Source organism: Myotis yumanensis, unplaced genomic scaffold (genome assembly GCF_028538775.1).
Source record: "Myotis yumanensis isolate MYYU_CA2020_CCGP unplaced genomic scaffold, mMyoYum1.0.hap1 SCAF_2, whole genome shotgun sequence".
Classification (NCBI taxonomy): Eukaryota; Metazoa; Chordata; class Mammalia; order Chiroptera; family Vespertilionidae; genus Myotis; species Myotis yumanensis.
Genome location: NW_027223753.1, coordinates 19,575,835 through 19,599,482, shown reverse-complemented (window position 1 = coordinate 19,599,482; position 23,648 = coordinate 19,575,835). Strand labels below are relative to the sequence as shown.

Here is a 23,648-nt window from a genome sequence, read left to right as displayed (position 1 = left end):
CCAGCACCTGTCACGCCCGAGCCTGGGGGGTCAGCGTCCGGGAGCCCGGCAGCCGGTTACAATCGGGGTGAAGGCGGGTGGGTGCGGGGGCAGGAGGTGCGGGGTGTAAACTCCCAAGGCCACCCTGGGGAGCGCCCCTGCCTCGACCCCGCGTGCCCAGCTCCGTGTCGCGCGCTCCGGGGCGGGCCCGCGGGATCTCGCCTTCTGCCCGCGGCCGCGCGCGCTCGCCCAGCAGGCGGGCCCTCACGCGCGCAGCGGCCGTGCAGCCAGCGAGTTCCCCAAGTTCACACAGGCCTCGGGTTGGCATGGCAACCAGGCAACCTGTTCCAGAGCCGCCTGCCTTCTCCGCGCACGCCGCGGCCACTGCCGGAGCCGGGGCCAGAGCCCATCCCATGATGCACCGCGCCAGCCCCGTCCCCAGTGGGCCGCCATGTTGTCGGAGTGAAAGGTAAGGGGGAGCGAGAGCGCCGGAGAGAGAAGAACGGGGGGCTGAAATCCATCTTCATCCTACCGCTCCGCCCGTGAGTATCCGCACCCCGCCGGCCCTAAACGCGGCTCCGGACCCCCAGCGAGCAGATTGTCCCGTCGTATTGGTGTTTGAAAGCGATTGGGGGGACGAGAAGGGCTTTGGAAAAGCCGCCGGGGCCCTGGCGCTGGCTCCTCGCTCGATGTTCCTCGTACATGTTTTGGAGTCAGCAGCAAGGCCCCTATTGTTATCAAAGGAGGGAGGGGGTGGGGAGCGGGGTCGAAGCGAGGAAAATGCCGGGGGTTTGGGCCTTGGCCCAGGGCATAGCCGTCCCTCCACATTTCTGTTCGGCCCCTTTGGACCCCCCGAAGATTGATGTTGCCATTTGGGTTGCTTTTTTTTTTTTTGATGGGTTTGCGAAGCCCCGAGTCTTCTGTGTGGCCATGAAGTGTGATTTCGTGCCCCTCTGGATTTCTTCGACTTCTCGGGCTTCCGCGGCAGCGCCGAAGCGGGAGGAACAATACATAAATCGCTTAAGCGGCGGCCACGGCCCGGGGCTGCCGGCGAGACCGCCGTGGGGGAACTCTGCGAGCCGAATGTGGACCGGGAGCGATCAGGAAGTTTCGGACCGGGTGTTCGGCTGCTGGGTGCCTGTGGCCTTTTGTTTCCGTGAGAGCTGGTGCTTTCGGTGTCTGCTTCCTCTCTGGTCCTCCCCGTGCTGGTGCGTGTGTGTCTGAACTCGCAGAGGGGCTCGCCCCTCGGCCGTGGGAAGGCAGATCCACGGTACGAGGCAGTTGTAGTCCTCGCACACGTTCTGGGTAAACAGATAATTTATTTCGCTTGTCGGTACCACTCCCAGGTCCAGGGGTGAATCCACTCCAGCAACTTTTTCTTCCCCCGTGGCGCCCACCCCCCCCCCCCCCCCCCCCCCAAACACGCTCGCTCAACATTGTATCAGGGAAGGTTCTCTCCTCGCCGCAACTTGCAGGGTTGTTACTTTTCATTGTTCAGTTACAGAAGACACTGTTTTTAGTTGTCGATACAATCCGTTCCCTTCATACTCTTTTTAAGAGTGATGATAGCTTATGAGGCTTCTTTGGGGCTCTGTTCTAAAGTCCTTTACGTTTGAAGCCGTAGGTTTGTACATTTAGCTTTTTGTCTATTTTATGAAAAACAAAAACAAAGCAAAACCCATAAAAACTCACCAAGACAAGCCCTCCTCCAGGAATATGTAGTTCTTGATGTAGTTTTTTTTTTTAGTAAGCAAAATATGTGATCCATTGCGAATTTTAACTTTATAAAATACTCTTGTTTATCTGGATCTTTGGGACATACTCACGGGATTCTGAACTTTGAGTTAGTATTTCGCCTTCATGGAATTCATTTTGTCTGAGGCCACAGTTTTTTTTCAAGTTGGGTTTGAAGTTTAATTTGGGTTTGAGGTGAATTGTTTTAAAATAAATGTATGACCATAAATCCCCCCCCCCCCACCCCCCGTGGTAAAAAATAAACACCTTTCAGAACACTAAGCATTTTTGTAGGAAAAAAAGATGGGTCATGGAGATAGATTAAATCGTGTTCCTTTGTTTGAAATCTGTGTGTTATTTAAAAAGACAACCAACCCGTGATGTAAACAGTTTGAAAACTGGAGGAGTAATTAGAATCAGCCCTTATTTCTAGTTGCTTAAAATACTAATATTTATCATGTGCCATTTGTAAACAAGGCACATTTGAAATGCTACACACAACTTTTTAGTGGACTTTGAGAGTTCTCTAAAAGGCATCAGCAGTTTGAATGTTTTCTAATATTTAAGTGACCGATTAAAACATTTTTGTGCTGTAGTTGCCAAGATATTACAAAATTACCCAAGACATGTTAATTTGCTCACTTTTCAAACTGTCCCTTCTGCCAGGTTTTCTCTTGTTTGAGAAAACTGCCTTGCTTCATTAGGTGAAGCAGGAAGTCTCAGGGCAGATAGCTCTACAAAAGCCAATTGTTTTGTTTGAACATTTTTATAGGAATCGCACCCCCCCCCCCCCATCCTTTGTTGGAATGAAGTTGTGTTCAATGTGTTTCAGAGGTACAACACCCTTTCTATATGGAAATTCTTTGCTAGATAAGTATTGTGGCAAATCTTTTATTTCAGAAAAGATTGCTTTGGCTGTTTTAGGAATCTTCTCAGGGACTGGAGTGCCATAATGGCCTTCACTGATGGTAACTGAATTCCTGGGGTCTCAGCATAGTGACTTTATGTTTACAAAAAAACTTTTACATCTATTTTATTTTGATTCAAAATCAAACTTGTGAAGCATAAAGGAAGGATTTTTATCATTTTCTAGATGAGGAAACAGCCTCAAAGAGGTTGCTAGTTTAACGGTAAAACTTGGGGTTTGGAATTCTTGGCTTGCCTTCTAAAACAAAGACTGTCAGATTGATACTACCTTGTAGAAGAAAATGGAACTGGCTACTACCGTTGGTAATAGGAGGGCAAGAAGTTCTTTTGAAAATCAAACCGGAAGGCACTAGGCTGGTTAGCACTTTGCAAAGATTGATGTAAACACAGCAATGACTCTCTGATTTTGGTACTTACCCACGGACACAGTTCAATACATGAAAGCAGAAACGGAACTCTAGAAAGCTAAACTAACTCGGTACGCTAGTAAGGTTCTGATGCATTGGAATTGTTACTGAGACTAGGCATTTCCAAATTAGGCTTTGAACAAATGACAAATTCCGCTGTGGCTTTTTTTACGTCTGGCTTCAAAACATGAATTAGTTGTGAGAAGCAAATGCTTCTTTAGAGAAGGTTTAATTATCTATAAAGAAAGAATAGACTTCTCATAACTCTTGTGGGTCTGTTTTTGAAATGTTACAGTTGGGTTAGGGAGAGAGAGATAAGGCATTTGTAGCAGTTAAGTTTATAGCCTTGAAATCAGTTTCTATGGACAGATGTGTTCTAATTGGTCACAGATCAATTACTTTGTAGCATTTTTTTTTAGCAGGTACAGGGTGTCAGGTGTTATAGCTTATGTACAAATGTAGTACAAATGTAGTTTTTTATTTTTAAGAAACTTAAATAGTAATGTTTCACAATAAGAATTTGGAGGTTCTTTGTTGAGCCTTCCAGAGAAGAAAGAGTAGCAGATGAGGTGAGAGAAATAGTGTATCTGTGTGCATGTACTGGGGTGTAGCAAGGGGCTGATAGAAAGAACTAGACTCGGATGCAGAACAGACTTATGTTTGAATCCCTTGTCCATACTCACTAGCTGAATGGCTTTGGGCATATCACATAACTTTTCTGTCCCTTAATGCTTTCATCTGTAAAATAGGGATGATTAAATAAAGTCTGCAGTATATTTGCCACACAGTTATTGTGTTGAGGCATCTGATCGATCTATCTATTTATCTATCTATCTATGGAGAGTGGGGAAAGGAGATACATCATTGTGAGAGGAAAACATCGATCAGTTAGTTGCCTTCAGTACACACCTTGACCAGTGATCAAACCCACAACCTGGGTATGTGCCCTGACTGGGAATTGAACCTGAGACCCTTCGGTGTATGGGAGGATGCTCCAACCAACTGAGTCATACCAGTCAGGGCATGTTTTTATTTATATATATATATATATGTATTTTTTTTTTTTTGGTTGTTGTTTTTACAGTGAGGCTTTCTACTCTAGCATTCGGTTTGGTCTCATCCTGTTTATAGGAGTCAAAGTACTAATGGAATAATGTGATTGCGATTATAATTGTAAATTATTGGTAAAAATGTTGACCCTCCCTCCCAACCCCCCACCAATAGCAGCTGAGGACAAGTTTCAGGCTAAGAACATTCTGTTGCTTTTCTGGGTCAGGGGGTCTTATTGTTTCTTCAAGGAGCATCCTATGAATTTGTTGGACATTTTAAAGGGTCCTGTCAAGTTTTAGACAATCTGAGTCATTGCTAATTATATATGGGGTTTGGATTTTTGTTTGGTTTATTTATTGCCTTATATCTGCTTCAGCATTAAAATATCTAAAGAGATATTTGATACAACTCTTGCTTATTTAAAAAGTATCGCCATAGTTGGCTTAAGGTGTAAATAAGTTGAAGTTTAATTCTATATTGTTTCCTTTGATAACAGAATAAGTTTCCCTGAAGTTGCCATATTGAGTCCTGATCTGCATACCTTGTCTGAGTACCTGCCACCAACCACACTTATTCACACACACAGCGCGCGCACACACACACACACACACACACACACACTCAGCAATTTAAAAGTGGAGGTTTCAGTTTAGAAAATTATTTATTTTAAAATATATAGCTGCTTGGTATGAACTAGTTGTAGATGATATATCGCAAAAGACATGGAGCTCACTTTTATCTTGGTGTATGTCAAGTAATGTTTTAAAAGTGCAAATTTTAGGGGGCAGGAGTGGGGTGGAGGGAGTCATTGGGGGAAAAAAGGGGACATCCGTAATACTTTAAACAATAAAGATGAAAAAATGCAAATTTTAACTATTTGTAACTTATTTGTCCTTAGGTGTTGGTGGAATGAGCGTTGCATGTGTCTTGAAGAGAAAAGCAGTGCTTTGGCAGGACTCTTTCAGCCCCCACCTGAAACATCACCCTCAAGAACCAGCTAATCCCAACATGCCTGTTGTTTTGACATCTGGAACAGGGTCGCAAGCGCAGCCACAACCAGCTGCAAATCAAGCTCTTGCAGCTGGGACACACTCCAGCCCTGTCCCAGGATCCATAGGAGTTGCAGGCCGTTCCCAGGACGACGCTATGGTGGACTACTTCTTTCAGAGGCAGCATGGTGAGCAGCTTGGGGGAGGAGGAAGTGGTGGAGGCGGCTATAATAATAGCAAACATCGATGGCCTACTGGGGATAACATTCATGCAGAACATCAGGTAAAAAAAGTTCACTATTTCAGCTTTGAAACTCTTTTGTAATCAATCTGCTTTTAGTGAATGTCTTCAAAAGCCTAAATTGCTAATTTCATGTGGTCTAAATTAAATAGTCACTTGTTTTAAAGGATGATTGTTTTAATGTCACTGGGTCATATCAATCTGGTGCTAAATAGTAAATGACCAATTCATTAAAAAAAAGACTTAAGATTGTTATAATGTGCACATTGCATTTGTAGGTATGTTTAATAAGACGACTTTTTTTCCTCTTGATATATTCTTTTAAGAACTCTTTGGGCTGTTTATAGACCATATACATACAGTGGGGCCTTGACTTACGAGTTTAACGGAGCTCGTAACTCAAATTACTCGTATGTCAAATCAACAGTGAACGAGTGAGACACGTGATGCTGGGCTAATGTTGTGGCGTTCACTGTGATGTTCGCTGCGCCAACTAGCGGTGGGGTTATCTGAAGCTGGCTTGTAACCCGAATTTTAGCTCGCAACTCAGCAACTCAAAGCAAAAAATCAGCCGAGAGTCGGCTCGTATCTCGAAAAACTCGTTAGTCGGGACACTCGTAAGTCAAGGCCCCACTGTATTTTCGAGCCTTTCCTGTTGGGTGAGGGTGACTTTTGTTTTTTACGATGTTATAGTTGAAAGTAGTAGGAACTTGATAACGGATCAGCTGCTCAAGTGAAATTTATTTGATGTGGAATTGATATATAATGTTTTGTGTCAGAGAGGAGTGGTTGTGGCTTTTAGATTTTAACCATCTTCATTCTCTTGTTCTAAGACTTGTTTCACTTGGTTAATTTTAACATGCTTACCTTTACTAATCCAGAAACATTCCTGGGATCACAGCATATTTTACTGAGAAGAGTATCCTGGTCTGTATTTCCTAACTTCCTGATAGTGATGAAAGGATGCGGTTCTCAACCTGTGGGTCGAGAACAATGAAAATACATCCTGCATATCAGATATTTACATTACGATTCATAACAGTAGCAAAATTACAGTTATGAAGTAGCAACGAAAATAATTTTATGGTTGGGGGTCACCACAACATGAGGAACTGTATTAAAGAGTCGCTGCATTAGGAAGGTTGAGAACCACTGGTAGGATGTTTTAATCAGGCTACTCTTTGAAATTGTACACAGATTGAATTTGCAAAGGTTCATTTTATATTGCTACTATGTGAGTACTGACTAGCAAAAAGAACTGACATCTGTCACTAGGCTTCTAGTGCTTCTGTTCTGCTTCAGAAACAAATTAGGCACAAGCATATTTGCAAATCTGAAGTCTCAGTTGTGCTTCCCCTGTCCCTTCAAAAAAGTAGCCTATGTACCATAGTAGAAATCAAGAGGGGGAATTTATCCTCTTATTCCACAGAAATATATTGAGCACATTGATCAGTGGTCTTCGGTTTACTCAACCAATCATCAATATCAGTGCTGCTTCATAAACACCTATGTGTAGGTGAGGGATACTTAGAAGTATGAGTATACGGGGCTTCTTGTGAAACTTTTAAGGCACTATATCTGTTTTCTATTTTCTTGCAGTAGTTGAGGGGGTCATATTTTATTCATGTCAATATCCCAGTTCCTAGAATTTGGCATATAATAGAGTTTCAGAAATTTATTGAATGTATGAGTACCTAATCCTTTGGCCTTAAAACAAAGTTGGGGAAAAGGACATTGTCACAAAGATATAGGCCTTGAGTGCCAGGCTAAAATTTCATTAAGTAGGTTGTTATTGTTTTTTAATGTATTTTTATTGATTTCAGAGAGGAAAGGACAGGGAGAGATAGAAACATCAATGATGACAGAGAATCATTGATCAGCTGCCTCTGCATGCCACCCACTGGGGATGGAGCCTGCAACCCGAGGATGTGCCCTGACTGGGAATCAAACCATTTATAGGTCGACGCTCAACCACTGAGCCACACCTGACAGGCTGGCGTGGCTTTTAGTAGTGTATTGGAAAGATTGAGTCGGCAATAAGAGGTTGGAGTGGGTAAGGGGTGATACTAGTTGGATAACAACTCTAACAGTTCTGGTATGAGCAATGGAAAAAGAAGGTATGGATGGTACTGAGAAATACACTGAATTTGGTGATTGAATTAGAAATCTTAGGTCTTGGGGGAAATGAAGTAATACAGGAAAAGGAATACAAAAGGGGATATGATTTGGGGACAAGGTAATTAAATTTAGTAGTATACATGTTGAGTAAGATTTAGGCAGCTGTACATGGAGAGAGAAAAAGAGAGAGAGAGAGAGAGAGAGAGAGAGAGAGAGAGAAACCAAGGTAGGGAGGTGTTGAATTGTACCCATAACAGTTCTGTTGGGCTGGACACATGATATAATCAAGAGCATTTAGGGAATTGAGGGTAGTTGCTATGCTGCAGATGTTGGTCACTCACACACAAAGTCATTCCAGTGTATTTTAATTTATTGGTTTTGGTGTTGATCTCACCTCTTGGACTGAACTGTGCTGGGGCAGAGGCTATTGTATTTGTCATGTCCCTTTCCCAGGTGGTGTCTGAAATTTTTGTGTTGATTGAATGAGGGAAAAACCACTAAGTTCTTCAGATTTGCACCAGGTAAAGTACTGGAACTTAGAGCTCAGATATTCTGTTGGGAAATATGTGGCAATAGGTAAAGGCCACTTAGACAAGCAGCAGCAGTGAATGTAATGTAGTTAAAGAGTTGAGGGGCATAGCTCTAGGTCAGTGGTTCTCAACCTTGGCTATACATTAGAATCACCTGGGAATCTTTAAAATCCTGATTTCTGGGCCTCATCCTCCAGAAATTCCGTTTGTTACTAATGTTGTGGCCTCACCCCATAACAAAGAAACATAATTTCCAGAGGATGAGGCCCAGAAATCAGGATTTAAAAAGATTCCCAGGTGATTCTAATGTGCAGCCAAGGTTGAGAACCACTGCTCTAGGTGAATCACTGCCCTCAGTAGCCACTGTTAAGATTGGAATAAGGTGTCTCTGTCAGGTGGGAGTACAAAAGAGGTTGAGAATCACTGATGATGATAAATAGATTTACTGAGCACTTATGTTCTAGGTACTGGCTATGTATTTCCTGTATTTAATCCTCAGAAAAGTCCCATGAGGGAAGTAATACCCTTTTCTGAGAGATGAGAAAATGAAGTGTAGTTACCAGGTAGAACCTGGTTTTTAAATTAGGTCTCTGATTCCAGTGCCCATGCTCTCTGTATATTTCTGCCTTCTTAAACATATTTCTAGCCTTAAAAATTAAACCAAACTAAACCATTGCAACAAAGTAACGCATCCTAAATAATTACTTTGCTTTAATTTTAGAGATGATAAACTTGATAATAAGGAGATGGATACAAATGTTGACTTTTCTCCTATAATTGCAAGAGCTCTTCCTTTTCCCCCACAGGAGCAATCATGCTAACATTTTTCCAGTTTTGTTTTTATTATGTGTGTATTCTTTTTATAAAATTTACCTTTATTGTTGAAAGTATTATACCCCTTTGTTTTCTTCCCATTAACCCCCCTCCACCTTACATGCTTATTCTAAGTAGTAATTGTGGGAAACTTTTCTCTGTTGAGAAAGAATGACTCGGTATTATAAAGTGATACTAGTGCCAGCACATTCTGCAATACCAAGAGTTTATTTGAGCCAAATTGATGATGTGCTGGGAGGAAAGATCTCAAATGCTTCTGGTCTACTCCTTTTTGGTGGGCCTATTGCCTTTGGCGTGCGCCCCTCCCCCCTTTCATTTTGAAAGTATGTTTATTAGAGCTGGGGACAGTGAAACAGGAAAGGCTTAGGATAGAAGAAGCAACAGGAGAGAGCCTCGGTGAGGCTGCTTTGGCTCACTAGTAATGTTATAGGAAAGAAATGAGCCGAGGTGGGGCTGTTTGGGCTCACTGAGAAGTCAGAGAAAAGGGAGCGTTGGAGACAGGTTCAGGTGGTTAGCAATGTTGATTGCTCCCCTGGTTGCAAGTCTTGAGGGATCCCTTAGAGCAGCGGTTCTCAACCTGTGGGTCGCGACCCCTTTGGGGGTCGCCTAAGACCATCGGAAAACACATATATAATTACATATTGTTTTTGTGATTAATCACTATGCTTTAATTATGTTCAATTTGTAACAATGAAATTGGTGGTCACCACAACATGAGGAACTGCTGTATTAAAGGGTCACGGCATTAGGAAGGTTGAGCACCACTGCCTTAGAGTTATGAGATGCATACCTGTAGGGGAAGGACTAGGGGGAAGGAAAGGCCCTCAGGAGGGCACACCTCCTTTGCCTTTTTCTAAAGGACTTTTGGCATAATGGACCAAAATTTAAGATCAGATTGTCAGAATATCACAGGCTGTGATGGCAGCAGCAGTGTTGGCGGGAAGGGAACTATTTATAGTGCCAGGTACTTTACATTGATTTCTCTCATTACTCTCATTTATGAGCAATCACTTTTTTATATTAGTACTAAAACATTTTTTTAACCTGATGTAGACATTCTCTTAATGTCTGAATTTTCCCCCTTTTAAAAGTGAACTCTTTAAGCTGTGCCCAAATATATATGTGACTGACTTTTTTAATACTTAAGTTTTTCCCCCATGTCTCTCCCCTCTCAATATTTAATTTTTTAAGTATGAAACTTGAAAGATAATTACCATGAGGGCTTTTAAATGAATGTAAAACATCAACAGCTTGAGAACATGTACAGAGGTAATAAGCAGTACTTTAAAGTTGTAACTTTTGCAGACTATGGTATTTCTGTATTTTTTCTACATTATGATTAAAAACATTAAATATCACTTGTAGTACATAAAATTATTGTAGCTAGTATTCTCAGAAACGTAAAAGCCTCCATTTTTGGGCCAAATTGAGGTCTTTGGAGAGGAGTGAGGGAAAGAAGTCCCATTGAATAAGATTTATTTATTTTTGTCTATTAATTTACCTATTGTAAACAAGACAGTGGATGTGGATCAAGATATAGAACACTAGAAAACACACCTTAAGTGAATAACATTTTAAATGTTATGTACAAAAAATGTACATATTTAACAGTAATTTTTATGACTGATTTTTTTTTTCTGAATAGTATTAAAAGTTTCATTGTGCAAAACCCAAGGTCAGTCTTTGACTTGTTGTGATAATTTTCTCTTATTGTGAAATCTATTTTCTCTGTAAAGTTCTGTGAGATAAAGTGGGTGATGAAATAGGGAAAACATTTTAAGGTCCTCAGATCAGTTGAACTATGGTCTCTACTGGATTTTAAGGGGCAGGCAGAGATAGGTGGAAAAGAAAATTTAGAGGACAACTCCACAGAGCTTTCTCTCACTTTTGTTTGTAGTCTTTTGGTGCTAGGATGTATCACTATCTACTGTAAATTTACAGCTCGTCGGAGATAATTCTCTCTATCCAGGCAAAATTTTGTGGGTGAATCTTCTTTTTGGCTCTATTTGTACCCCCTTTTTCTTCCACTTGGTGTTGCCGTCTTCTAGTGGTATTCTGACACCACCTTTGATATGTCTCTCCTTCCTACCCTTCAGTGATTGTGAGATAATCCTTACACTTGTACTTAATAAGTACTGTGCTAAACTGGAAGGGAGGTCAAGTATTCACCATACTGGAAGTTTTGACATTCCCTGGAGAGCCTTTTCTGTTTTCCCTGTTGAATGACTTGAGACTATGAGTCTCTTATCTTTTCTGGGCAGATTGTTAGAGTCCCAGCATTTGGGACAGTGGCATTTAGTTAACACCATGTGATAAAGCTGAGTAATTCATGCTTCCATGTTTTTTCCCCCCACACCTGTATACTCTTAGAGCCATTTTTAAAAATTGATTTTTATTTTTAGAGAGAGGAAGAGAGAAAGAAAGCAAAACAAATATCGATGTGAGAGAAAAACATTGATTGGTTGCCTCCTGTATTCACCCTGATCAGATCTGACCTGCAACCTGACTGAGAATCAAACCTGCTAGCTTTCGGTGTACAGGACAATGCTTCAACTAGCTGAGCTGCACCCACCAGGACACTCTTAGAGCCTTTAAAAAATTGTATTTGGTGTTAACAAAGTCTTAACGTTATACTATTGGTCAAAAGAACCATTAGAAGGCCTTCTTTGACTAAGATTTTCCAATTTGAGCCCTGGCCTGTGGCGCGGTTTGTTAGAACATCGTCCAGATACGCCAAGGTTTCGGGTTGGATTCCCAGTTAGGGCTCATTAAAGAAGCAACCAGTGAATGCATAAATGGGAGGAACAACAAATTGATGTTTCTTTCTCCCCCCACTCACTCTCTCTAAAATAAATAAATAAAAATTAAACTAAGAAAGATTTTTCAATTTAAAGAACTAGGTTCCATTGTTAAAAAAAAAGTATTCACTCAGATGCTGTTTTGTTTTAAAGGTTTTTGGTGTGGAATTAGGAAAAAAAATGGATTGGTGGTACTGAGATATAACAGTGGGAAAATAAGAGTATTTTAGGAAACGAAGCGGATATATTTAGAATTTAGAAATATGTACCAGTGGTGGGTTACAGAATTTGCTCTGGGTGCCCATGTGGCCAAAGAAAAGAGGGAAGTGTGTTGAATCATGAGAGTTTTAGTAAGAGAAAAACAGGGTAGTTAGGAAGAACTGTGTTCCAGATTTCAGTTATGGATATGGATGAAGTGCGTTGTAAGCTGTGAAGTAACATACTGTTTTTCATCACACCTCTCTGTACTTGCAGAAGAGACACATCTTTTGTGCATGTGTCCATTTTCTCAGGCAACAGCATTTACGGAATACTTTCTACAGGCTGAGACAGAACAGAATACTTAAACAAAAAATTGAGAATCTATCTGTTCACTCCTGAGAAATGGCTTAACACCTCAGAATAACATAGACTGAAAACACAATGCCAAAAGAGTAATAAGTGCTGGAGATAGGGTAAGTAATAGTTTTTTGTTGTTGTTGAGGGATTTCTTATCCACTCCTCTCAATTTTTATATTCAGTTTCCTTATCTTCTGGGTTTCAGCTCAGTGGACTGCTCTGGCATTTTGCTCCCTGCTGTGAATATTGTGAGAAGTGATTAGCAATAGGTTGGGGAAGTTTAACATTTGGGAATTTGATTTAAGAACTTGAGCCTGAAGGATGTACTAGTACATGACATTGGTGATAAAACCTGCAGTTGAAGAGTTTATATTGGACCTTCTCCAGGGAATTGTTATTTTTTTCATGTAATATTTTTTGAGAACTGTTAAAGTACCTTGTTAATGGTGCCTGAAGATTTATTTGTCTGTTTATGGCTTTTAATAAGTACTCGTTTATGGTTAAAGTATCTTTCTTAATGTCTTTACAAATCTCATCACAAAAACTTTTTTAAGTTTGTGGAAATTGGGGGCCATAAAGATTTTTCAAAGAACTGCATTGTTGATATATAATCCACCCATTTAAAGTATATAATTCAGTGGTTTTTAGTATAGTACAGAGTTGTGCAGTCATCATCACAATCAATTTTAGAACATTTTCATCATCCCCAAAATCCTGTACCCAGTAGCAGTTGCTCTCTTGTCCTAGACCAGAGACTACTTTTTCTGTCTGTGGATTTGTCTATTTTGGACATTGTATACAAACGGAATTTACAGTATTTTTTTTTTTTTTTGTGGGTGTTTTTTTTTTTTAAAATATATTTTATTGATTTTTTACAGAGAGGAAGGGTGAGAGATAGAGAGTTAGAAACATCGATGAGAGAGAAACATCGATCAGCCGCCTCCTGCACATCTCCTACTGGGGATGTGCCCGCAACCCAGGTACATGCCCTTGACCGGAATCGAACCCGGGACCCTTGAGTCCGTAGGCCGATGCTCTATCCACTGAGCCAAACCGGTTAGGGCTGTATAAAGTTTTAATACATTATATTAGAGGTCGTGGTGGTACTGTTTTACCCACAGCGTCTACAGGAATTGCTGCAAATTTACTTCTCAGCGGAAGCATCTTTCATTCCCAGTATAAATTACTGATTCTATTACATGCAACTTCAATTTCTAGACTCAATATAAAGAGTGAAGTTGCTAAAACTATTAAAAAGGCCCAACTTCTCATTATTGATGAATGCACCATGGCATCCAGTCATGCCATAAACATCATAGACAGATTACTAAGAGAAATTATGAGTGTGAATGTTGTATTTGGTTGGAAAGTTCTCCTTCTTGGAGGGGATTTTCGACGATGTCTCAGTATTGTACCGCATGCTGTGTGATCGGCCATACTACAAACGAGTTTAAAGTACTGCAATGTTTGGGGATGTTTCAGAAAGTTGTCTCTTACAACAAATATGAGATCAGAGGATTCTGTTTATAGTGGATGGTTAGTAAAACTTAGAGATGGCAAACTTGATAGCAGTTTCCATTTAGGAATGGATAGTATTGAAATCCCCTGTGAAATGATTTGTAATGGATCTATTATTGAAGCTACCTTTGGAAATACTGTATTTATAGATAATATTAAAAATATATCTAAACATGTAATTCTTTGTCCAAAAAATGAACATGTTCAAAAATTAAATGAAGAAATTTTGGATATATTTGATGGAGATTTTCACACATATTTGAGTGATGATTCCATTGATTCCACAGATGATGCTGAAAAGGAAAATTTGCCATCGAATTTCTTAATAGTATTACTCCTTCGGAAATGCCGTATCATAAATTAAAATTGAAAGTGGGTGCAATCATCATGCTATTGAGAAATCTCAATAGTAAATGGGGTCTTTGCGATGGTATCAAAAGATTACGAATTAACATTATTGAAGCTGAAGTATTAACAGGATCTGCAGAGGGAGAGGTTGTTCTGATTCCAAGAATTAATTTGTCCCCATCTGACACTGGCCTCCCATTTAAATTGATTCGATGACGGTTTCCCGTGATGCCAGCATTTGTGATGACTATTGATAAATCACAAGGACCAACTCTAGACAGAATAGGCATATTCCTACCTGAACCCATTTTCGCACATGGTTGGTTAGTTATATGTTGCTTTCTCTTGAGTTTGAAGAGCATGTGACATTACAGTTGAAGTTCTAAATACTTCATCACAAGGGAAATTAGTCAAGCACTCTGAAAGTGTTTTCACTCTTAATGTGGTGTACAGGGAGATATTAGAATAAGTTTAATCACTTTATCAGCCATTGTTTGCATCACTGTTGTTTTCATATCATGTTTTTGTTGTCTTTATATCATGCCTCTGTTGTTATATCCTTTGGTTACTGTTTATTAATAAATTTATATATTATTTTCATATACATTTTACTAATTTCCTTTCATCTCTCACACCTCTATTATAGAGAAAGGACAAATACAATATTAAAATAACTCTGCTAATTAATTACCTTTTAATGTGCACGAATTTTGTGTATCGGGCTACTAGCGCTATATAATAAAGAGGCAATATGCAAATTGACCGTCGCTCCCGCACACAAAGATGGCTTCCCCCATGTGGTCACAAGATGGCCACCACAAGATGGCTGGCAGAGGAGGGCAATTGTGGGCGACCAGGCCAGCAGGGGAGGGCAGTTGGGGGTGACCAGGCCTGCAGGGGAGGGCAGTTAGGGGGGGGACCAGGCCAGCAGGGGGGGAAAGTTGGGGGCAACCAGGCTGGCAGGGGAGGGCAGTTGGGGTATATCGGGCCAGCATGGGAGTAGTTAGGCATCAGTCAAGGTGGCAGGGTAGTGGTTAGGGGGTGATCAGGCGGCAGGCAGAAGTGGTTAGGGGCAATCAGGCAGGCAGGCAAGCAGGCGAGCGTTTGGGAGACAGCAGTCCTGGATTGTGCCTAAACCGGCAGTCCAACATCCCCCGAGGGGTCCCAGATTGGAGAGGGTGCAGGCTGAGTTGAGGGACACCCCGCCCCCCACCCCTCAGTGCACAAATTTCGTGCACCGGGCCTCTAATAAATTATGATTCATAACGTTTTTGTGTCATTAACTTCTTACATTAGGATTCCTTTGTGCCTAAGTTTAAGTTTAAATTTTTTTTCTTTAATAGCAATGTTGGCTGGCAAAAAGAGAGACAAAATCTAAATAGAGAGGTAGGAGAATCAGGGCACATAGTGCTATGTACTACTAAGTGAAGGAATGAAGGAATTTTACATGGTGACTTTACTGAGATTCTTTTTCACAAAATGAGAACTGAAAGAACATGCTATGATTTTTTTTTTTTCTTTAAGTTTTGGAATGGATGAGAAAGGAGAATGGAAGTTTCTCCGGATTATTTAGCTGGAAATTGAGAAGAGAGAAAAATGAAAGTACTTTTGAAATGCTAAGTTTTAGAAAATAAGTTAGGCCCAGCTGGTGTGGTGCTCAGTGGGTGAGCACCGACCCAGGAACCAGGGTTCGATTCCCGATCAGGGCATATGCCCAGGTTGTAGGCTCAATCACCAGTAGGAGGTGTGCAGGAAGCAGCCAATTGATGTTTCTCTCTTATTGATGTTTCTATCTCTCTCTCCTCCTCCTTTCCTCTCTCTAAAAATCAATAAAGACATATTAAAAAAAAAAGAAAGTTAGCTGTTTACATGATCTAGGTACGTACTTCTAATGTATTGATTATGGAAATAACTGGATAGAACTTCCTGCTGCCCTTGCGCCCCCACCCTCCTTTTCCCCAAGAAATGAGCAAAGCATGCCCTGTACTAACTGAGGGTAGGGAAAGAAGGGATGAATCTGTGGAGGAGGCATTTTAGTCTCTTAAAGAGAATGATCTGTGAAGTGGGTCCAGTTGAATATGTGCCTACTAAGTTGGACATTTTACCTCACTTAATCATTATAACAAACTTGTAAAATAGCCCATTATCTCAGTTTTATATATGAGGAAACAGTGAAGTGTATAACATTTCATTGGTGATTCTGATAAGTGTATATGGAACATTGGGTATGGTAAGTAGGGTTTCTCAAGGGGTGATGGATAGGGTAGGCACTTTAGGATATGATTTTTAAAATAAAGATTTGTGATGTTTTTGCCTAATTTTTTCAATTTTTTTTGGCTTTAGGACCTTTTTATTATTTTTTAAAATATATTTTTATTAATTTCAGAGAGGAAGGGAGAGGGAGAGATGGAAATATCAATGATAAGAGAAAATCATTGATTGGCTGCCTCCTGCACCCCCCCTACTGGGGGTTGAGCCCACAACCCAGGCATGTACCTTTGACCGGAATTGAACCTGGGACCCTTCAGTCTGGAAGCCGACACTCTATCCACTGAGCCAAACTGGCTAAGGCTGGTTTTTTATTTTCCATATGTGATGTATAGTTCTGAGTATATCTGTTTTGATTTTATAACTTCCTGAATGGTTAAGCACACACTTAATTTGCTAAATTATGGTTCTAGTTAGGATGGAATCCCTGTTAGAAGAAGGCAGATGTTGAGGCTTACAAAAGAAAGTTCTGGGATCTGGAAATGGAAGGGAAACTCAGAAGCATAGGTCATGTATCATTGGGTGGGATGAAGAGAGGAATATAGAGGTAGGTCAGGCACTGAAGTGGCCTCTTGCTTTGACTCTTTAATAAAGGGAGTGGGAGATGCCTTTATGGGGAGGGGTAGCAGTAGAGAAAGTCCTGGATGGACATGAGAAAGTTACATTACTGGCAAGTAGCCCAAAGAGAAAAATAGGAAATAATTTTGTGAAATCAAAGGAGATAGATAAGATCAGTTAGTGGAGTCTTAGAAACATTTAGCAAAAGTGAAGGAATTTTAGTAATACTGGAAATTAACATTGGCCACTCAAATTGAATTCTAGAGGAAGAAAAGTTTGAGTACAAGAACTTGAAAAGATTATTCTGTCTTCATGAGAGCATTTACTCTGATAATAGTAATTTACAGCCAGCCTTTCTCCTTTATGATAGAAAAGGCTTTTTGTTACCTGCTTATAATATTATTTACATTCCTCTGTCTTCATTCTTTGATTTATCTTAATTCCCGAGCATCTGATTTCTGATCATTAGTTATGTTTTCTAGGAAGAATTTTGGCTGCAGAGTCTGCCTGGTGTTGATGACCATACCAGGTGTAGCTCCCATTTTAAACAAAAAGTTCCTTACTAATTTAAAAACAGTTTTGTGAGAATGATTTGGTCTTTCTGGTGTAGACAACTATGGAAAAATGGTTTAAAATGGAGGTTCTGGACTAGCAAAGAAAACTTCACAAAGTGAGGCTGCTTTCTCAACAGTCCTCTACAGGAGGTAGGAAGGCAGATGGAAACACCACGAAAGAGGGAGGATGGGAGGTGAAGAGAGAGCTAAAGTGAGTGAGAGACGAGACCTGAGAGGGTGAGCTAGTGAGCAAATAAGTAGTGAGAGAGAATGATGAGTGGGAAGATAGAATAGAAAGAAGTGGAAATTGCTGCAAGGGGAGAGTGGGCATATTTTGAAGTTAGGGGTAGGAGACAGTGGAAAGCAAAGACAAGAAAGACCATGAAAGCATACTTACCAAAACCAACAGCAGAAACAGAAGGCAGTTTTATCTAGGGATGGAAACTTCTGTGGCTTTCATCAAGGCAGCTTGGTGATGTAGAAAGGACCTTGCTCTTTAAATTGGAAGACCTGGATTTAGATCCTAGCAATGCCATTTAAGTCCTCTTCCCTACTTAACAATGGTTGGGTAAGTAATATCTCTGATGCTCTGTTTTTTAATATCTTTAAAAATATATATATATGTTTATTGATTTCAGAGAGGAAGGGAGAGGGAGAGAGAGATAGAAACATCAATGATGAGAGAGAATCATTGATTGGCTGCCTCCTGCATGCCCCACACTGGGGATCTAAGCCAGCAACCTGGGCATGTGCCCTGACCGGCATCGAACTGTGACCTCCTGGTTCATAGGTTGATGCTCAACCACTGAGCCATGTCAGCTGGGCTATTTCTTAGTCTCTTAAATGGGAATAATCTGTGAGAATGTTGTGATGATTACATAAATATGCATATTGCATGTTATGTCTTTGCTTAGTCCTACATTTTCCTTGGGAAATAATAGAATTTTCAGTGTTCTTGGTTAAAACTATTTGTAGATTTTTGGATTTTTAAGAAATGTCTAGCTCTAATTAAATGTATGATCAGATTCCTCAGAAAGAGCTAGATACAGAGCTTTGTGCATTTGATTTACATGCTTTGTAAATGTTAACTTTGACCTTAAAACTCAAAATGATTTCACTTAACATGTAGAGTTTCCAGCTAACAACCTGTCCTCATCCTCCCCTATTTTTTTTAAATTCTTTTATTTTTTTTTATTTTTATTTTTTTAAAATACATTTTATTGATTTTTTTCAGAGAGGAAGGGAGAAGGATAGAAAGTTAGAAACATTGATGAGCGAGAAAGATCGATCAGCTGCCTCCTGCACGCCCCCTACTGGGGATGTGCCTGCAGCCAAGGTACATGCCTTTGACCGGAATCGAACCTGGGACCCTTGAGTCTGCAGGCCGACGCTCTATCCACTGAGCCAAACCGGTTAGGGCTTAAATTCTTTTAAAAAAATATATATTTTATTGGTTTTTTACAGAGAGGAAGGGAGAGGGATAGAGAGTTAGAAACATCGATGAGAGAGAAACATTGATCAGCTGCCTCCTGCACAGTCCCTACTGGGGATGTGCCCGCAACCAAGGTACATGCCCTTGACCGGAATCGAACCTGGGACCCTTGAGTCTGCAGGCTGACGCTCTATCCACTGAACCAAACCAGTTGTGGCTCCCCTATTGTTTTTTTTTTACTGCATATTGTTTAGAGCTTATTCAGTATGCTTACTTAAATAAATACTTTACAGTGTGGTCACACTTTCGTTTCAAGGCCTTTTCAAACTGTTTTACTATAATAACAAGGCTTGTCTCTGTCTTTGTTCTCTTGGCTGAATTTTAGCTTCATTTTAACATTAAAACATTTATTTTTATTATTAAATTGATTTTTAGAGAGAGAGGAAGGGAGAAAGAGAGAAACATCAATGTGAGAGTGAAACATTGATGAGATGCTTCCCACATGCCCCCTATCGGAATCAAGCCCACAACCCAGGCATGTGCCCTGACCAGGAATCGAACCTGCAACCTTTTAGTGCACAATGCCCAGGCATCTGAAGCACCCTGGCCAGGGCCATTTTGAATTTTATAAATTTATATTTTTAGCAAGCATCTCAAAGCTGTTACATCTTAGTGACACAAGGTGCCATTTGTAGCATAGTATCAGTTCTGAGTTTTGAAAATAATGTGATTTAAAACAATGCAACTGTATTTTTATGTGGTGTCAGTTCAGTTAAATTAAGATTGTTGGGTGATATATAGGCAGCATGTTAATAAATCCTTAAATTGGGTTCCTGAGTTGTATTCTGGTTCCTGTTCTCTGTACTTTTCCCTTTCCCTGCCTGGCCCAATCTTGACCTTCTTTGCATTTACTGACTGCAGAGCCTCACTGGCTGAGCGAGGATATGTTTTTATTGAGAGAGAGAGAGGTAAAGAGACAGAGAGAAAGAAACATCAATTGGTTGCCTCTGGTACATGCCCCGACTGGGGATTGAGCTCTTAACCTAGGATGTGTCCTGATGGGGAATTGAACCCACAACCTTTTGGTGTATGGGATGACACTCGCAACAAACTGAGCCAGGACTAATTTTGAATGTTTTGAATAATCTGTTTCATGCTTCATCCTTGATCCTAACGTTACCTTGTAGTAATGACAGGAATGAGTTAATGAAAGCCCAGAAAGGTTATGATGTAGGTAGTACATTTACTGATAGGTAAAGTTTGAAGGAATTCTTGTGATATGCTATTTTTTCCCCTCTGAATTTGAGATTCTAGGAGCCTCCCCGAGATCTTCCAGTATGGAGAAATGTTGGGGCACCCTTTTTTCTTTGGTTTATCAAAGAAATACTGGGTTGGATCAAATGAGTTCCCTAATTTATATGCTCCTGTTTGGGGACAAGGGTACAAGTACTTGGTCTTTGATTTAGCAACCAGGTTTAAGTTACATAATCATCTTCATGTGTAATTGCTCTTCAGTATGTTGGTCTTTAATAATTAAATTAAAATGTATGAAAAATAGCTGACATAATTCTCGTGCTGTAATTTGCTTTTTCTTTGTTTGGATTATATGTTTTTCATGTTTTGAAAACAAAAGGGAATGGGAGGGGAGAAAGCAGGGGTCATTGCTGAACCTTGATGGCTAAAGGTAAGTGAGTGTTTAATCTCAATCACTTGAAAATTGTTAACTGTCTTTATCAATATCTGAAAGTCAACAAAAGCTTTTCGGTTGTGTTTAATGTGTATGTAAAACTCAAGATGCTAACTTGAAACTTTTCCCTCCTCTATTCTGAACAATAGGTACGTTCTATGGATGAACTGAATCATGATTTTCAAGCACTTGCTCTGGAAGGAAGAGCGATGGGAGAGGTAAGTGAATTGGTGTGTCAGAAAAGTGGGCCTGTTTTTAAGGGAAGGTTGGAACTGTCTTTCTTGAGATGTATTAGATTCTAGTCTCCAGAAGTATGTGCTTGCTTTTACTTGTTGCCATTCTCATGATAGGAATGGAATATTGCAGAATGTTGCCAAAACGATCTCATAGGAATGTTAACCGTAGCCTAATGTCCTAAAAACAAGATAAAACAACCAAAATATGAGCACAAATTATTTAGTATTAACTAGTGAGTTGTAAATTGAGGTGTTAAAATTTTACAAAATAATTTAATTTTATATGCATCCAACGTCCTTACCTTTGCTTCATTTTTCATTTGCTAGAGGGAGATTTAGATTGGTTATTAATTAAAATATGTTGATAACCTATTTTTAGAGTAGTGCCATGTTTGAGGAAGTTGTTTAGAGCTCCATTGTGAAGAGGAAGGTGTTAGGTTTCTGGCAAAGTAATTCCAGAAGTAGAGGCCTGAGCCAGTCATTCCTTATGTACATAGAATTGAGAAACAAGAATTTTGGTTTATTGGTAATGTTTAAAATTTGCAAAAACAAAATTTACTATCATCTGTTATATTGGCAGGGAAGACTGCCATAATTCTAAAAGAAAGGGGAGTATAGATAAAGTACAGTTGATTTCTAGTGATTCCAGTTGTTTACAATAAGAATGTATTGGTGATAAGGTAGAACATACAGTTTGCTTTGCTAAAGATGTTACAGGTTCATAAATTGGGGGCTCTGGCTTGTGATTTTCTTGTTCTAGAGAGTTACCTTAAGTTTTTTCCTTCTGTTTCATTTTTTGTGTATCAGATATTTAAAATTTCCCACATCTATTTTAATGTTTTAAATAAATGGATAATAGCTATATTCTGAATTCTTTATTGATACCATTCATTAAATACATTTGTTCTTTGACTTAGCCAGTATTCTGTGATCCAGGCACTGTGCTAGGTTCTGAGGATTCAAAATGAAGATAATTCCTTTCCTGATTTATAGCAAATATTTGTAGACTGCCCTTGTGGATAGATATTAAATAGTTAAACTCTTGGTTTTTTGTGTGTGTTTTTTTTTTCGGTCCTGATATTCTTGCTTCCTTTGTTAAAAGATTTTGTTTCCAATGTTTCTGAATCCTTTTATGATCAGAGTCCAGTGTCCTATCATTTTAGGTTCATGGGTTTTTGGTCTGTTCTTGTTCTTTTCCCCTAGAGCTTTAAGAGAATATTGGTAGGTGTCATTGTGTTTCCTGTGCCTGTCTAATATAATTGAAACAGTGCACATCAACAAATCATATTGGTTATAGGGTAATAGATTTTCTAAATTAACTACTGGAGCAAAGTTTGAGCAGAAAGTTAACAGATGTGTCTGATATTAAGTATAGATTGGAAAACCACATTTATCTTCTCCACTCATGTGACTCTAATCTGGTCCACTCCACCAAAAATCTAATCCCAGGTTTTAAAAATTAATTACACAGAATCAAAATAATGTCCTGTTGCTGTTTTGCAAGCAAGACTTTGTCATCTCTAAAGGTGAATTCTAATTGAAGAATAGTGAACAGAATTGAATAGAAAGTGAATTTTATTTAAATGACACTTAACAGAAATATTTTTAAAATCTTTCTTTTTTGGTCCAGAAATGCTTCTTTTAAAAGATCTCCAAACCTCATTCTCCTTATTTTTCCTAGAAATGCTATTTTTGGATATATGTATATATATTTCCCCAGATCTATACATAAACATAATAAATAAACATGCATGCATTATCTCATCAGTAACTCTATCAGGTTGGTGCTATTATGCAGATAAGGAAAAAGGCCAATAAAAATGAATTAATTTGCCCAGGGTCATGCAGCTATTAAGTGGTGGAGCTGGGATTCTGACATGGCTTCCTCTCCAAAGCATGTGTCCTTAGAATAACAAAGCTAATACTTGTAAAATGATTGACGGTAAAATCTCATTTTAATAAGCTTTATAAAAATTGATTTTTGGGAGTATTCAAAAAATGCTTAATATACTTCCCTCTGAAAATACAAATATTTACTGAAGTTATTTTTTGGAAGCATAACCAGTGTCTAGGCACAAAGGAGACAAACTAAGTATGGAGTAGTTTCTATACACAAGGAACTTTCTTTAACTAGTTGAGGAAGCAGTGAATACATATGACAACAGAAAAGTGCATGTTTTTTCTTGAGTTTAGAAAGTGATTGGGCTCTGGCTGGTGTGGCTCAGTTGGTTGGAGTGTTGGGTTCATTCCATTTCCAGTCAAGGCACATAGTACTTAGGTTGGGGGTTTGATGCTTGGAAACCAATCTCTCTCTCTCTCCCCTGCCCCCCTTTCCCCTCTAAAAGTCAGTGAACATGTCCTCGGTGAGGATTAAAAAAAAAAAAGGGTGGGGGAAGTGATCAGTATTGGCAGGACTAATTTATGATTACATGAATGGAGGGAGAAATAAGACTTGGGAAACATTTAGTTAGGATTTGCATAGGTGCAAGTTGGGAGTGATAAAAGGGAGATTGGCATATAAGAGAAATGAAGATACTGTTTATAATAAAAATTTTAAAAAGCACAGCTTCTAGTTTAACTTTATTAAATTTTCTTCCCTTTAAGCAATAAAACATCTCTCTGGGAGGGGATGGGTATAAATACAGCCTTTACCCATATAAACTCTAAAATTTCAAGTACATTGCATGAACTTTTAAGCTAGGCATGGTATATTTTTGCTGCAGTTATTTTATGTGTATTTGTATTGGGGGGCGGGGTGGGGAGAAAAAGAGAAGAAGGAAGGGGACACTTCATTAGAGTAGATACCTATGTCCAAGAATGTAGGAATCTTTAGAATTCAAAGAGAATTGGCTATATTAAAAATAATTGAAAGTAACATTCAG

At 39.6% G+C, this 23,648-nt stretch overlaps 1 protein-coding gene across 11 annotated transcripts in view; it reads left to right on the top strand.

The window, feature by feature from the left end:
• Positions 1-433: 433 nt before the first annotated feature.
• The window catches only part of PUM1 (pumilio RNA binding family member 1), a 123,148-nt gene continuing 99,933 nt past the window's right edge, over positions 434-23,648 (top strand). For 10 of the 11 annotated variants that reach the window (XM_070404577.1, XM_070404576.1, XM_070404568.1 and 7 more), the window contains exons 1-3: positions 434-521; positions 4,996-5,369; positions 20,680-20,748. In XM_070404577.1, coding sequence (XP_070260678.1) covers positions 5,007-5,369; positions 20,680-20,748 — 432 coding nt within the window. In that variant the 5' untranslated portion in view covers positions 434-521; positions 4,996-5,006. Of the gene's footprint in view, positions 522-4,995; positions 5,370-20,679; positions 20,749-23,648 lie in introns of those variants that run through there. The other variant, XM_070404578.1, reaches the window with a different exon arrangement.